Source organism: Lepus europaeus, chromosome 9 (assembly GCF_033115175.1).
Source record: "Lepus europaeus isolate LE1 chromosome 9, mLepTim1.pri, whole genome shotgun sequence".
Taxonomy (NCBI): Eukaryota; Metazoa; Chordata; class Mammalia; order Lagomorpha; family Leporidae; genus Lepus; species Lepus europaeus.
Window position 1 is genome coordinate 14,451,294 of NC_084835.1, and position 15,401 is coordinate 14,466,694.

Sequence of the window (15,401 nt, forward strand, 5' to 3'; positions counted from 1 at the left end):
GCACACTGTTTTCAAGGTTGATCCATCTTGGACCATGTGTCAGTACTTTATTCCTTCTTATGGCTGAAGCACATTGCGCTGTAGGGAGAGACCACGTTTTCGTCACTGTTGGTTATTAAGAATAACACTGCTGGGGCTGGTGTTGTAGCACAGCCGGATGTGATGGCAGAATCCCATATGGGCGCAGGTTCAAGTCCCGGCTGCTCCACTTCTGATCCAGCGCCCTGCTAAAGTGCCTGGGAAAGCAGCAGCAGAAGGCTCAAGTGCTTGGGCCCCTGGCACCCATGTGGGATACCCGGATGGAGTTCCAGGCTCTTGGCTTCAGCCTGGCCCAGCCCTGGCCATTGTGGCCATCTGGTTAGTGACCCAGTGGATGGAAAAATCTTTGTCTCCCCCTCTCTGTTAACTCTGCCTTTCAAACAAATAAATAAATCTTAAAAAAAAAATACTGCAGCTACGGACATGTACACCAAGATTTCATTTCTCTTGGGTATATTTGCAGCGCCTGGCCGTGTGACCCCGGGCACCAAACTCCCCCTGTGCCTGGATTCTCACACCTGCGAGCGCAGACTGAATCGGCTAGCGTGCGAGTTAACCAGGGTACGGTAAACGCCTGGATGTTGTGTATTGGTGTCCCTTCTGGGTCCCACTACCAGTTCCGATTCAAAGCGGGGGAGCCTCGTGCTCCACGCGGGGAACTAGACCTCAGCCAACTGAGCTGGCGCATCTCCCTGCCGCGCCCCGCCCCGCCCAAGCCCCGCCCAAGCCCCGCCCCCGTCACGTGGGCCCCGGCAGCCCTCGCGCGCCACCCCGCGGCTCTCGCGCACGCGCGGCTCCGGCCCGGGGGCGGGTTCCGCGCCGGCCCTTGGCCACCACCAGCTCAGGGGCGGCCGCACGGCGTCGCGCGCACGCTCGGGCGGGGCGGCCAGCTCTTCTCCGGCGGCTGCTGAGGCGCCGCTGCCGGGCCGAAGATGGACCTCCCGGTGCTGCTCCCAGCCCCGGCCGCGCGCAGAGCCCAACATGGCGGCGGCGAGCCCGGCAGGCTCCGCCGGGGCCCGGGGCCTCCGCTCGGCTCGGGCCCCGCGCGCCGCCGCCTGCTGCTGCTGCGGAGCCCCGAAGATGGCGGTCCTGGGCCGCGGCACGGGGAGGCCCCCGGGCCGAGCCCGCCGCCCGCCGAGGACGGCGGCGACTCCTTCGTGGTGCTGCTGGAGGTGGCGCGCGGGGCCGCCGCCGCCGAGGCTCCCGAGCGCCGGGAGGCCGAGCCCGCCCCCAGCCCCGCCGGAGGACCCGAGCAGGGCCTCGGCGGTGCGGCCGCCGCCCCCGGCGCCGCCCTCGCGGGCACCGTCACCATCAACAGCCAGGACCTGCTGGTGCGCTTCGACCACGGGGTCTTCACGCTGGCGCCCGCGCCGCCGCCCGCGTCGGGGCCGCCGCCGCCGCCGCTCCGCCCGCCCGCGCCGCCCGGCACGGCGACCGCGCACCCCGCCGAGAATCGCCGTGGGCCCGCGGGCGCCGGCCCCGGCGCGCCGGGCTACCGCTGCCCCGAGCCGCAGTGCGCGCTGGCCTTCGCCAAGAAGCACCAGCTCAAGGTGCACCTGCTGACGCACGGCGGCCTCCAGGGCCGGCGGCCCTTCAAGTGCCCGCTGGACGGCTGCGGCTGGGCCTTCACCACCTCGTACAAGCTCAAGCGGCACCTTCAGTCGCACGACAAGCTGCGGCCCTTCGGCTGTCCGGTGGGCGGCTGCGGCAAGAAGTTCACCACCGTCTACAACCTCAAGGCGCACATGAAGGGCCACGAGCAGGAAAGCCTGTTCAAGTGCGAGGTGTGCTGTGAGCGCTTCCCCACGCACGCCAAGCTCAGCTCCCACCAGCGCAGCCACTTCGAGCCCGAGCGCCCGTACAAGTGTGATTTTCCCGGTAACGGCGCGCCACGGGCTGGCGGGGGCGGGCGGGGTGTCCCAGGCGGCCGCCCCAAGGTGCCAGATTCCCCTACTTGGGGCTGGGGACTGAGGCCCGGGAACAGGTGCATTCTGGTGTGTTTGTGCGTGCCATGGTGTCTGCTGGGTGATTGGATGTGAGACCTGAACAGGGTTGCTGTGCGCAATAGTCCCAGCTGGTCTCCCCGGTGGGGGCGGCAACAGATGCTCGCTTGGGCTGCTTCCGGTTAGTGAGAGTGAGAAGATGAAGGGACCACAGCCCAGACCTCAGACCCTCAGGGCCGTGTTCCAGTGGCGTGGCGTGGCCCCGGTTTTGTGCCTTTTGTACCTGGATTTCATCTAGACGTGCCGGTTTCGCAGAGTTTTAAAAAGTGATCCTCTGTCAAGGTTTACAATGGCCCTGGTGTTCTTGCCTGTGGACTGTCTCGGACAGAACACACTGGCTCAGAGCCTGCGTTTCTTAGGGGAATCTGATGGTGGCTGGGACCTCCCGCCGGGTGTAGGGCAGGGCAGGGACCCGGTGCCTCCAGGCGGGCCCAGGGTTTTGTGTTGGCTGACAGGTGGGCTTCACGAGAGGAGGGAGAGGGACCGGTGTGGCGCCTTGCAGTGGCCCAGATCTGAGCTAGCTGAGGGCCTGAGCCAGGGTATGGCAGGGAGTGGGGAGGGGCTTCCCGCAGGGGACCCTGCAGAGGGAGCATCGAAGGGCACCGGCTACTGATCTGGGGAGAGGTCTGGCTGAGGAAGGGAGACTCGGGCTCAGGTGTACCTTACCTGTTGGGAAAGTTGGGAGGGTGGGCTCTCGATTGAGGCCAAAGTGCGTGAACTTAGGGTGTTAACAGGGAGCCGCATTGCCTGGTTGTTGTTGCCGGGGAGCGTCGGGTTCCTTGGTCCGTGCGCTGTTTTTCTTGGTGGCAGTCACAGCGTGCTGACAGCTTGTTCAGGGCTCTGAGAAGAGCCACAGCAGAGGCACCTGGTAAACGTTGTGCCGCCTCGGATACACCTGTCTGATCTCCGGGTGCTCTGTCGCGGGAGAAGTGCTGGGTGGCTGTCTGGGCACTGGGGATGAGGAGCTTGCTCGGGCTGGGGGCTCAACTGGGGGCCGAGGGTCGAGCAGATGGAGAGAGCAGGGAGCCCCGCGGAAGTGGACAGAAGGACCCAGAGAGGCCAGAGGCGGAGGAGGGGCTGCGGTTGCAGAGGATGGGGTGGGGGGGTCGTGCATGTGTGGGCCTTGCAGAGGATGGGGGGGGGGGGGGTCGTGCATGTATGGGCCTTCGGAATCTGCCCCCACCAGACAAAGTCATGCTCCTCAGTTAACGTCTCTTGGGGTTTCCTTGGGTCCCACACGAGCAGCCTTGTCGCCTGAGTTTGGAAGGGACGCGGAAGGGCGTGGAGCTGCAGAACTAGCCGGCGGATGACGGTCACTGGGGGACTTTCTCGTGACCCAGTGCTCCGTCTCCAGGTCGTGGGTGTGCCTGTCCCCTCTTCGCAGCTGCCCTGCTGTGGCTGTTACAGAGGGGAACTTCTGAGACGTCCCTTCCACCCCCGGCGGGCACGGCGTGGCAGGGTTGACTGGCGCTGGCCGTGCGGTTTGTCAGCCCTGAGCAGGCTGTGAGCAGGGCTTGTTTTCCCACCCAGGCTGCGAGAAGACCTTCATCACGGTGAGCGCCCTGTTCTCCCATAACCGAGCCCACTTCCGGGAGCAGGAGCTCTTCTCTTGCTCCTTCCCCGGGTGCAGCAAGCAGTACGACAAAGCCTGCCGGCTGAAGATCCACCTGAGGAGCCACACAGGTAGCGCGGTGGGCGGGCGCTGTGCGGCAGGCCGCGGTGTGCCCGCGTCGTCTCGGTCACGCGCCTGCTGTCTTCTCTCCCCAGGCGAGAGGCCGTTCGTGTGTGACTCTGACAGCTGTGGCTGGACGTTCACCAGCATGTCCAAACTCCTAAGGCACAAGAGGTAGGGAGCCCTTTGACGGGGTGTGTCTTGGCAGCTTGGAAAACCCCCAGTGTGTCAGGAGCAGACACCTGTGGGTGGAAGTCTTTGTAGGTGTGTGTAAGTTACTAGTGAGAAAAGCTCAAAGTAGATGACTTGGAAAATTGAGAACATAAGGAGGAAGTTACTCTCTGTCTACAGAGTGTTTCTGCGTATGCCTTTGGCATACTTTATACGCAAAAACTCCAGTGCTCATCTCTTAACATAGTGGGGTCAGCGTTTCTCGTGTCCCGCATGCTTTTCCTGCTGGGAATGACAGCCTTGAAGCCCGTGTCCACGTGCTGCCGTGCACTTGCCGTGTGAGCCCGTGTCCACGTGCTGCCGTGCACTTGCGTGTGAGCCCGTGTCCACGTGCTGCCATGCACTTGACATGTGAGCCGGTGTCCAGGAGCCTCCATGCACTTGACGTGTGAGCTGGTGTCCATGTGCTGCCGTGCACTTGACATGTAAACCCATGTCCAGGAGCTGCCGTGCACTTGACGTGTGAACCCATGTCCAGGTGCTGCCACGCACTTGATGTGTGAGCCCAGGTCCAGGAGCTGCCGAGCACTTGACGTGTGAGCCTCGTCCTTCCCGGCGGTGCCAAGGCGGACATGGTTGCTCTGCTTGTCTGAACCCGCAGAGCTGGGCTCCAAGGATGCCATGAGAAAATGTCACGTAGGAGTGGTCACAGTGTTTGCCCGTTAGTGGGAGAAGGTCCCAGTAGCCCTGCAGCCGGTGCTCTGCTCACACCTGGCCTGGCCCTGTGTGGCTGGGGAAGTGTTGTTCCAGGGCCTCAGCGTGGAGACAGCTTCCCTCATGTGTTTGGGCTCCGCTGTTCCTGGGGAGGAGTAGCACTAACCGCGGGTCTGGCCCTGGCAGGCTTGGTCAGGTGGGACTTGTGGTTAGGGGTGGCCGAGCTGTTCTGAGCTGTGCGCCTCACCTCTAGATGCAGAGTCGGTGTCGGGAGCAGCGGAGCGCGCTCGGGCGGAGGTGGTGACTAACGGCCCCTGTGTCTTTCTGCCACTGCAGGAAGCACGAGGACGACCGCAGGTTCACCTGTCCGGTGGAGGGCTGCGGCAAGTCCTTCACGCGCGCCGAGCACCTGAAGGGCCACAGCGTGACGCACCTGGGCACGAAGCCATTCGCGTGCCCCGTGGAAGGTAGGCTGAACACGCCGCTCTGGGTCGTGGCCCTGCCACCCTCGCGATCTGGGGCTCTAGTCGAGTTGCTTGTTGAATGTGTGGTTGTGAAGATGAGATAAAATAACGTGCAAACAGCCTCGATGCGATGGCACAGCACCAAGGCCAGACTTTCTTTTTTTTTTTTTTTTTTTTAATTTTTTTATTTTTGACAGGCAGAATGGACAGTGAGAGAGAGGAGAGAGAGACAGAGAGAAAGGTCTTCCTTTTGCCGTTGGTTCAGCCTCCAATGGCTGCCGCGGCCGGCGCACCGCGCTGATCCGAAGGCAGGAGCCAGGTGCTTCTCCTGGTCTCCCATGCGGGTGCAGGGCCCAAGGACCTGGGCCATCCTCCACTGCACTCCCGGGCCATAGCAGAGAGCTGGACTGGAAGAGGGGCAACCGGGACAGAATCCGGCGCCCCAACCGGGACTAGAACCCGGTGTGCCGGCCAGCCAGGCTGACTTTCTAAGGGGGTGTCAGAGTTTTTAGTATTTTTTTTTTTTAAGATTTATTTATGTATTTGAAAGAGTTACATAGAGAGAGGAGAGGCAGAGAGAGAGAAAGAGAGATCTTCCATCCGCTGGTTCACTCCCCAATTGGCCACAACAGCTGGAGCTGTGCTGATCCGAAGCCAGGAGCCAGGAGCTTCTTCTAGGTCTCCCACGTGGGTGCAGGGGCCCGAGGACTTGGGCCATCTTCTGCTGTCCTCCCAGGCCATAGCAGAGAGCTGGATTGCAAGTGGAGCAGCCAGGACTCGAACTGGTGCGCATACGGGAAGCTGGTGCTGCAGGCCAGGGCTTTAACCCACTGGGCAGGCCCCAGGTTTGGAGCATTTAAAATGCAGAAGGCATAGCTTGTTTGCCAAAAATCTGCCCAGTGGCTCCTCTGCTGGTGCTGCTGTAGTGCTGGAGCACCGCTGGGCTGGGAGCCAGAAGTGGGACCACCGTGAGCTCCGGGGCCCGCGCTGCCACCCCCGGAGTTGACCTCGGGTGAGCTGCTTCTCTGGGACTTGGTTTCCTTATGTGGAAAAGGGACTGATACAGCCCCACTGAGCACCCAGCCCGCTTCTTAGAGCTCAGTGGACGTAGTACAGATGGTGTGGCCAAGGCATAGCTCCTGTTGAGCATACACAGAGGTAAACAGGTAACATGAGGGGTACAGAGGGGTCACATGCCCTGCCATAGGGGGTGGGAGAGCTGCCCACTCACACATGGGTATGGGTGTGGGAGGCAGAAAGACCAGCCTGGGGGCGTCTCCCGGGAGGAGCAAGTGGGTAAGGTGTATTTGCATCCAGACAGGCAGTGGTCGGGTCAGGATCTGAGCTGAGCTGGAGACGGGAGAGCTGGCTGGAGTGCGGGGAGCAGACCCGGGTCTGGATGGGTTGCGCTGATGGCCCTGTGGCTGTGCAAGCCCAGGTGATGCCCAGACATCCTGGGAGCCTGCACAAGCAATGGTGCTCGCTGTGCAGGTACTCTGCAGTAGGTCATGGTTTCATTCTGTGTCAGTGACGCCCTGGGGAAGTAGGTGTCATACCCATTTTATAGAAAAGAAAAAGGAGACCCTCAGGAGATAGATAACTTGTCTGAGGCCACACAGCTGGTAGTGGCTAAGCTTGAGCTGGTCACTCGGAGTCTGGGCCGGGCCTGCTTGCTCTGCGTCTTCCCGGCCTTGCGTGCCTCAGCTGGGCAACCTACTGGGCCTGTGGCCCCTGATGCTGGGCTGCCTGGTGGCTCCACCCACCCGCACAGGGCGCGGTCACCTCTGCCACCCGCCTGCCCACCTGCCCACCTGCGCACCTGCCTGTCACATGACCGAGCTCCTGGCTTCTCGAGGTGCGCTGGTTGCTCTGCTTATGGAGCTTGGCTCTGTTTTGGCACTGAGCTGGTCCTGCTCTCCTAGTGACGCTGGTTGTTTACGTGTTCCTACCAGATCCCAGGCTCTGCCTGCTGAGGACCCCACTTGCCTTACCTTCTGTCTGCGTGGGGCACAGCTCCAGCCCTGGGAAGTGAGGGCACGTAGGGAAGGTGACAGGGGTTTGAATGTGGTCTCCTTCTGACACTGGGTGTAGGTCTGAGGCACAAGCAGGTGGCGAGGGAAGTGTCCAAGGCCAGGAGTCGCCATGACGGCTCCACTCGCGTCCCTGCCCGAGCTCACTGGCTTGGTCCCTTTGGCCATCAGCGTCGTGGTGGAAAAGGAAAGGGGCTGACGTTGGTGATCTGGTGGGGTAATTTCCGACTCTAAACACAAAGGATTATGGTTTTTAACATTAGGTAACAGCCTAATAAAGATGAATGTGAAAATTTTGCAGTTGAACGTTCCGGGAGTTGCTGGGCTTATCTTCCCACTGATCGCTCATAGTTAGTGCCCGGTGAGGCCGGCACAGAGCTGGCCCTAGCACAGTGATGGCTGAGACGCGGCTGGTGCAGGACTTGGGTGGGTTTGCTTTCCACCATCTCTTGCTAAGCAAAGCCGCTGGCTTCCGACTCTCATTGCTTGTGATGCTGCTCCATAGGGAGATTGGGTACATGTGAGGGTGCATCTAGAAGACTGGAAAATGGAATGAAGATGAGGTTTTTTGGTGCAGAAAGTTTCTGGAAATCCATGCATAGTTTTTGCATAGTATGCATTTTCCATAAACTTTTTGAGGATCCCTTGCCCACGTGTGCAGGTGAGGTCTCGTGCTCTGGGGTGACGGGTGCGCCCATGGCACTGGTCCCTCGGTTCCTCCGGTTGACGTCCCTGCTCTGTGTTTCAGGGTGCTGTGCCAGGTTCTCCGCGCGCAGCAGTCTCTACATCCACTCCAAGAAGCACCTGCAGGACGTGGCCGCTCCGAAAAGCCGCTGCCCGGTCTCCAGCTGCAACCGCCTCTTCACCTCCAAGCACAGCCTGAAGGCGCACGTGGTCAGACAGCATAGCCGGCGCCAAGGTTTGCTCGCCTACCGTCCCCGTGAGGGCGGGCGCTCAGGGAACCACAGCCCGGGGACGGCCGCGTGCACACTCTCCCACCGCGTCTGACACCTCCCTCAGTCCCCCTGGTCGTTGAAGTGCCTTCCTTGAGTGATGTTCCGTCTTCGTCCTTGGTCTGCGTCTCCGCTGTGTCCTGACTCTTGCCTGCCCCTGCCCTGCCCCACGGGGGGGCCCTTGTTGCTTCCGCGCTCGCTTCCTCTTCTCTACCCACCCGTCGATCTCACACTTCCGGGGACCAGGTCTCCTCTGGGTGCAGGGGCCGGTGAAGACCAGGGTCGGCTGTGTGTCTGGAGTGGACTGGGGGCAGTGGGGGCTCCAGAGGGAGGAGAGCGTGAGGAGCCGTGCAGTAGTCCAGGGGCACATGGAGGGGCAGTATCTGCTCGTGGAAGTGAATGCCTGGCCACTGGGCAGCTTGAAGGCCTGGGACTTAGAGTCCCTTTTTGTGTCCACAGTCCTGTGGTCGGGACACTGAGGGCATCTTGTAGGCGGCCATGGTGGCCTCTCCCCTAGTGCGCTCGTGGACCCTGTGGTCTGGGCTTGCTGGGGTTGTCAGCCTGGAGAGGCTTGCTGGTGCAGTCCCAGCCTGCTGTGCCTCTGCCCGTGGACGTCCTGGGCAGGGGCGAGGCTCTGAGCCCCGTTCCCTCGTCCTCTGAGTAAGGAAGACGAGGCCGAGGGGCTCTCGGAAGGGACTCGTTAAGGCACCCGGTGCAGAGCGTGGTGAGCCGGCGCGGAGTGTGGTGGGCCAGCGCAGAGCGTGGTGAGCCGGTGCAGAGTGTGGTGGGCCGGTGCAGAGCGTGGAGCGTGGTGGGCCGGCGCGGAGTGTGGTGGGCCGGTGCGGAGCGTGGTGAGCCGGTGCAGAGCGTGGTGAGCCGGCACAGAGCGTGGTGTGCCGGCGCGGAGTGTGGTGGGCCAGTGCAGAGCGTGGTGAGCCGGCGCGGAGCGTGGTGGGCCGGCGTGGAGCGTGGTGGGCCAGCGCGGAGTGTGGTGGGCCGGTGCAGAGCGTGGTGAGCCGGCGCGGAGTGTGGTGGGCCAGTGCAGAGCGTGGTGAGCCGGCGCGGAGCGTGGTGGGCCGGCGTGGAGCGTGGTGGGCCAGCGCGGAGCGTGGTGAGCCGCTGGCGTTGGTTGCGGCTGCTGTGCTTCCTTCCTCTGCTTGCTCTGAGCCCATCAGAGGGGGCTGCTCGGCCCCTCGGCAGTTCTGGGACATCTGGTCGTGGCCCCAGCAGCTGCCGCTCAGCTTTGCGTTCAGAGAAGCCGCCCCCTAGCCTCATGTCGTGAGCAGAGGGGAGTGTGTGTCCCGCCTGACTCACCGTGAGCGCTGGCACCGCGGCTCGCAGAGGCGCTCCGTCGCCGAGGCCCCTGCAGCTCTGAGCTGGTGCCCTGGGACGCTGTCATCAGCCGTCTCCCTGTTCCTGCCGTCCCCTCCGTGCGCTTCCACCTTTCCTAACCTGCCTCATCCGTCAGGCAGCAGAGGCTCCGAGTCGTTCCCGATGAGCTTTCCCTGAACTCCACTTGTGTGGGAGACCGCACCCCCCACCCGCCCCCCGCCGCCAGGTGCTCCTGTAGCGCCCTGTGTGCCCAGGCTTGTGGGGTCTGTTTTAAGATTTATTCATTTATTTGAAAGGCAGAGGTACAGAGAGGCAGAGGCAGAGAGAGAGAGAGAGAGAGAGAGGTAGGTCCTCCATCTGCTGATTCATTCCCCAAATGGCCACAGTGGCCTGAACTGGCCCAATCAGGAGCCAGGAGCCTCTTTGGGTCTTCTATATGGGTGCAGGAGCCCAAGGACTCGGGGCATCTTCTGCTCTCCCAGGCCATACCAGAGAGCTGGATCAGAAGTCAAGCAGCCAGGACTCGAACTGGCACCCATATGGGATGTCGGCAGTGCAGGTGGAGGCTTTACCCGCAGTGCCACAGCACTGGCCCCAGACTTGTGTTTATCATGGGACCTCGATTTCCGTGTCATTGTCCTGCCACCTGTCAGGGTGGAGGACCAAGCATCCCAGTGCTCACCTACTGGAAAATGTTTTCATTCTGGTTGTATCGGGGTTATTAATCACTCAGTGAGCTGAATCCTCAAGACGCAATGGAATTCGGGGGAAAATTTTTGAGACATGGTTTTCCATATAATTCTCCAAAGGATCATTATCGTTTTTCTTCAGATCGTGTCATTGGTATAAGATAGTCATGAAGAAGTGATGCTATGTTGATGCTTTTAAGTGTGGATTTTTTATTTATTTGAAAGGGAGGGTGACAGGGAGAGCTTCCATCTGCTGGCTCACTCCCCAGGTTTTTACAGCAACATGGGCTGGGTTAAGCGAAGGCCAGGAGCCTGGATCTCAGTCTGCGTCTCCCTGCCTCCTGTGGGTGACAGGGTTCATGTACTGACTCCCAGCATTTGTGCAAGTGGGGAGCTGGATTGGACAGACGGGGCTGCATCCCAGGCACTCTGACGTGCGACGTGGGCATCCCACACAGCAGCTTAACCCTCTGCACCGCACCCCTCACCCCTGCTGATGCGTTTGAAGAGTCTGTGAAGTAATAGGAAATACGGCAGCTAAGGAGGCTATATTCTGAATTTGCTGGACTATTTTTGTTTTGGTCTAGGGTAGGGTTTTGTCATAGGCTTGCACTGAAAATACAGTAGGCGCGGTGACCATCGTCCACAGCTTGGGAGCGTGAGTTCATGTTCTAGCAGTGTGAGAGGAGCTGGAGGCCCCGGCATGGTCCAGGCTCCTGGCTTAGGATTGGCCAGCTGTGGCCGTTGTGGCCACTTGGGGAGTGAACCAGTGGATGGAAGACTTCTCTCCCTCTGCCTCTCTGTAACTCTGCCTTTCAAATAAATAAATCAATCTTTAAAAAAACCTTAAAAACTGCCGTGGAGAGTTCCTGGGAAAGAATATCCCAAGGCCTTGTTTGGTTCCATTGGCCCGGTCGTTGGGCCCCCGCTCCCCTGTTTGCCCGGGGCTTGAGGCCCTGTGCTTGATGGGAGCCCGTGAATGCTCATTGACGTGTTTTTGAAGTATGTTGGTGTCTGTTTTCCCCTCAGTGTATTCTGATTATTTAAGTGATTTGAATAACAGATAATCAGATCCTGGGACTGCAGGTGAGGAGGGCTCTGTTAGGATTATTTCTGTACAATCATGAAATGCTGCGTAAGGGCCAGGCACCGCCCTCAGTGCAGAACGACGGGTGCTCAGACAGGGTGTCCACCCTCGGGATGCTGCTTGCTCTGGGTGGGGAGGGGAGCGGTTGGAAGCGCAGTGGGATGGGGGCCAGCCCTTCAGGAGGGTTTGCACTTGCTGCTGCTCCTGGTCACTCCCTGATGGCTTGCGGTTTGCCTCCTGCTCTTACCAGCTGGTGGGGTTCTGGGAACAGGACTTAATCCGTCTGCAGTTGTTCTTTCTGGAGAAACCTCTTGTCGGCTTGAGGGTCCGAGACACATGTCATGGAGCTGCCCTTCCCTGGTGTTGGGGGTTCCCAGAGATGGGCCGAGCGGGGGGTTCAGGGAGAGGATGCCGAGTGCTGCCCTGACGTCACGAGTGTAAGCCGCGGGTCTGAGTGGCGAGGCCGTAAAGTAACGAGAGTGCCCCCTCCTTTTTCAGATCTCTTCCCTCAGCTGGCCGCGCCGAGCGCTCTGCCGCCCAGCAGCGAGCTGGCTAACATAGACCTCGCCGCGCTCTTCTCCGACACCCCCGGCGGCAGTGGCTCGGCAGCTGGGTCGGACGAGGCGCTGAGCTCCGGCATCCTGACTATTGACGTCACCTCGGTGAGCTCCTCTCTGGGAGGGGCTGTCCCTGCCAGCAGCAGCTCCTTGGGGCCCATCGACCCCCTGGTCCTGGTGGCCCACAGTGATGTTCCTCCGAGCCTGGACAGTCCTCTTGTTCTTGGGACAGCAGCCACGGTCCTCCAGCAAGGCAGCTTCAGTGTGGAGGAAGTGCAGACTGTGAGCTCGGGGGCCCTGGGCTGCCTGGTGGCCCTGCCGGTGAAGAGCTTGAGTCAAGACCCCCCGACCCTGACCGCCAGCAGTACCTTGGCCACGCACGTCGCCGCACCCACCTCTGCAAGTACCTCCCACGAAAATGCCAGTGCCCCAGAACTTGTGACTCCGATCAAGGTGGAGCAGGACTCGGCTGCTGGCCCCGCCGGCCTGGGGCCGCCGGAGGGCAGCCTCGGGGCCCCACAGTCTGTGCTCTCCAGCTCAGTGGGGCCGCACAGCGCCCCAAAGGACGCCGAGCTCAGTGTGGGCACTGGCGGCCTCTGTTTGGTATGAAGCCCTCTCCTGCCACACCACAGGGCTCGGCTTGCCCACCCCCGGGTTGGAGGATGCTGTGGCTGAATCCTTTCTATGCAGCAGCTCGTACTGGTTCGCAGAAGGACGGAGCCCTGGGCGCCCAGTCTGGGAATCTGATCTGACCTTGAGCCTGGAGCCGACGAGTTCTTAAGACCTTGAGCAAATCGCTGAACCTGTCTGAGCCTTAAATTCTTATTTGTTTAAAAAAACCAGGCGCTTTGGCCAGATGGTTTCTAAGGTCCTTTGAGTGCTGTGTTCGTGCTCATGTGTTTCTTTTCCTGAGGAAATTGGGATATTTCATCTTGTTGAAATGTTTTGTGTCTGTACTTTCTACTTAATGACAGGTGTGAGGAGAGGGGGCGTTGATACTAAACTACCTTGAAAGGTTTAATGGAAACTTTAAAACCATGGCGGGATATTTTTTTACAATCAGAATGAACGAGAAACGAGTGGTTTGTGAACCTTCGTCCTTGGAGGAGTCTCACCGTCTCCACCTTTGAGGCTGGGCACTCCCAGAGACTTTATATTTATACCAATGATACATTTACTATAATTTAAGTTAAAGTTATTTAATTAAAGCTTCTTGGGAGAGAGTGTGGCTTTGCTAGTCTCAGATGGACGGATCGCATGGTTGTTTTCCGCAGTGGCACAGGTTAAATTTGATGGCAACGCTGTTGTTGCTGCCAGTGTTACGTCTTAATGTGCTCTGGCTTGAGACGTTGGCCCTCTGGGATTAGCGTCGGTTAGCAGGTCTGTGGTGCACCTGACTTCATTCATCCGAGTGCAGGGCGGTGTGCGCATTTCTGTCGTTTCCGGTGCCAGAGCCTTGCTTGCTGGCGTCGCTCAGGTTGCCACAGCAGTGGCTGGCGGGACGTGAGGCGGGAAGTTGGTCCCCAGTGCTGGGACGTGGTGTGTCGGGCACAGCAGTACTGTGGTGGCCTGCTGCCCCTGCAGAGCCCCAGCTGTGGCTGGAGGCAACCCGCGTCCTAGCTGCTTGCTCGTTTTCTTGCTAGCGCATGGCTTTGGGCTCCCTCGCTCCTCTGGGTACAAATGGAGTGTGCTGAGCGGGTTACAGGTATGCCGAGAGCTGCTGAGGGCTGTTTTTGTTTTTTTTCTACTTTGTAGTGATAAGAATGAAATTGTTTGTCTTCCAGAGCGTGTATGAATGTACAGCAGTTTAGGGCCTAGTGGAGTGTTGTTTGGCTGGTTCCTTCCGTAACTGGCTGAGGCAGTAACGTAGGCACCCCTGAATGTGGCACCTGCCGCCAGAGGCGCCCCTGCGGCGGGCATGGGAGGCAGGGCCTGCCCGGGCGCCCCTCAGCCACACACCTGGGGCAGGCTGGTGGTTGTCTCTGGAATGTTCTCAAGCCTTCCAGACTCCAGAGAACCCATCTGTGCTCCTCTGGCTACCAGGGCTGTGTGCATGGCTCCGCCCCCGACTGTCCAGCTGTGGCCGCAGCTGGGCAGCCCTTGGTTCTCTGTGTGCCTTAGCCGGAGGCTCTGTAGTGGTTGTTGGCGCTCCCGTGCTGTGCCGCAGCAGACCAGGGCGTGTCTGTGGTCCCCTTCTGGCCTGCCGTGGCTGTGTATATCCCGTGACTGACAGGCTTTTCTGGTCTCAGGACGGTGGGGGCCCAGCGAGAACTGATTGCCGAGCCACTCAACTAGCCAAGGGAAAAAAGGAGGAGCGGGGAGCGGCGCAGGTGAGGCGTGTGTGTGCAGGGCGGGCACAGGAGGGCCGAGGTTCCTGGCGCGGTCAGGAGTAGGAACCACAGGCGGGGAGCTGTCTTGGCCATTGGTTTCACTCGCACGTTTCAACTCCGTAGATTTATGTGTACTTCAGGGAAAAAAATTTAGTTGGAATTCTTAGCCTCGTGTGATGTGAACATGTTGTATTTATTTCCCCCCAAAGAAAAAACTGCAATTTTGGGGTTCAACACAGGTGTCCGTCACCTGGAAGGCTGCTAAGGGGAAAAAGCAAAGCAGGCTGCGTATCAGAGAGCAGAGCGGGGACCGGATGCTGAGTGGCCATGGCTCGGGCCTGCCCCAGTCTCCCCGGGAGACGTGTCCCTGTGTGTCATGTGGCATTGTGGCCCCCAGACCAGACTTAGGTTGGGGTTTTATTTGAAAATGTTAACACCTTACTTGAATTTGTAAAAACACCTGTGGACCCAACAAGATGGGGTGGCTTGTGGCCCAAGACGTCCCTCCCTCCTGAGAATGAAACGAGGGGACACAGTGCTACAGCGACTGGTGAACCTTTGGTCCCAGCAGTGGTGAATTCTCACAATGTTTTATTTCTGTGTGTTTCATTTGTCTTACAGTTACTTAAAATTTACTTTTAAGATGTCAAGGGGCATGTGGCGTATGATTTTCTGTCTTCTCTGTTCTAATAGTCCTACGGCTTCCTACTTACAATAAATCATAACCTCCTACTTTGTGCTAACGGGTTCCTAAAGCACGTTTTTCCCTGGAGCGGCTGTTGATTGTGGCAGCGTTGACTGTGACGTGGGAAGGGCTCCCTCCACGGCTCTCAAAGCACAGTAGAACCTGTGGAGACGCCGGAAGGAAGTGTGGTGGGAGTGTGCAGAAACTGCCCACACGCCAGACACATGTCATGAATGCCTTTACTGAACCTGTAGGTAATCTTGAACTTGAAGGGAAAGAATGCTACAAACATGTGGGTATATGACGTATGTTACCTTCATTGCAATGCGTTGGAGTAATACCTGCTTTTTTTTTTATTAAATTACTTTTATTAATGTTTCAGCAGTATCTTTAAAAAATAAGGACCCAGAGCTGGCGTCGCAGCTCAATAGGCTAATCCTCCGCCTTGTGGCGCCGGCACCCCGGGTTCTAGTCCCGGTCGGGGCGCCGGATTCTGTCCCGGTTGCCCCTCTTCCAGTCCAGCTCTCTGCTATGGCCCGGGTCTTTGGGCCCTGCACCCGCATGGGAGACCAGGAGAAGCACCTGGCTCCTGGGTTTGGATCAGCGCGGTGTGCCGGCCGCAGCGGCCATTGGAGGTGAACCAACGGTAAAAGGAAGACCTTTCTTTCTGTCTCT

At 59.5% G+C, this 15,401-nt stretch overlaps 1 protein-coding gene across 2 annotated transcripts; it reads left to right on the forward strand.

The window, feature by feature from the left end:
• The first annotated feature begins 971 nt into the window (after window positions 1–971).
• Window positions 972–15,129, forward strand: ZXDC (ZXD family zinc finger C). 2 transcript variants are annotated; one of them, XM_062200581.1, is made up of 7 exons: window positions 972–1,917; window positions 3,573–3,725; window positions 3,810–3,888; window positions 4,936–5,066; window positions 7,842–8,012; window positions 11,653–12,314; window positions 13,961–15,129. In XM_062200581.1, exons 1-7 carry the CDS (start codon window positions 972–974, stop codon window positions 14,102–14,104), a joined length of 2,286 nt encoding a protein of 761 aa, XP_062056565.1. In that variant the 3' UTR covers window positions 14,105–15,129. The 2 variants fall into 2 exon arrangements, with proteins under 2 accessions (XP_062056565.1, XP_062056566.1); XM_062200582.1 differs by lacking the exon at window positions 13,961–15,129 and having other exon boundaries at window positions 11,653–12,496.
• Window positions 15,130–15,401: the final 272 nt, after the last annotated feature.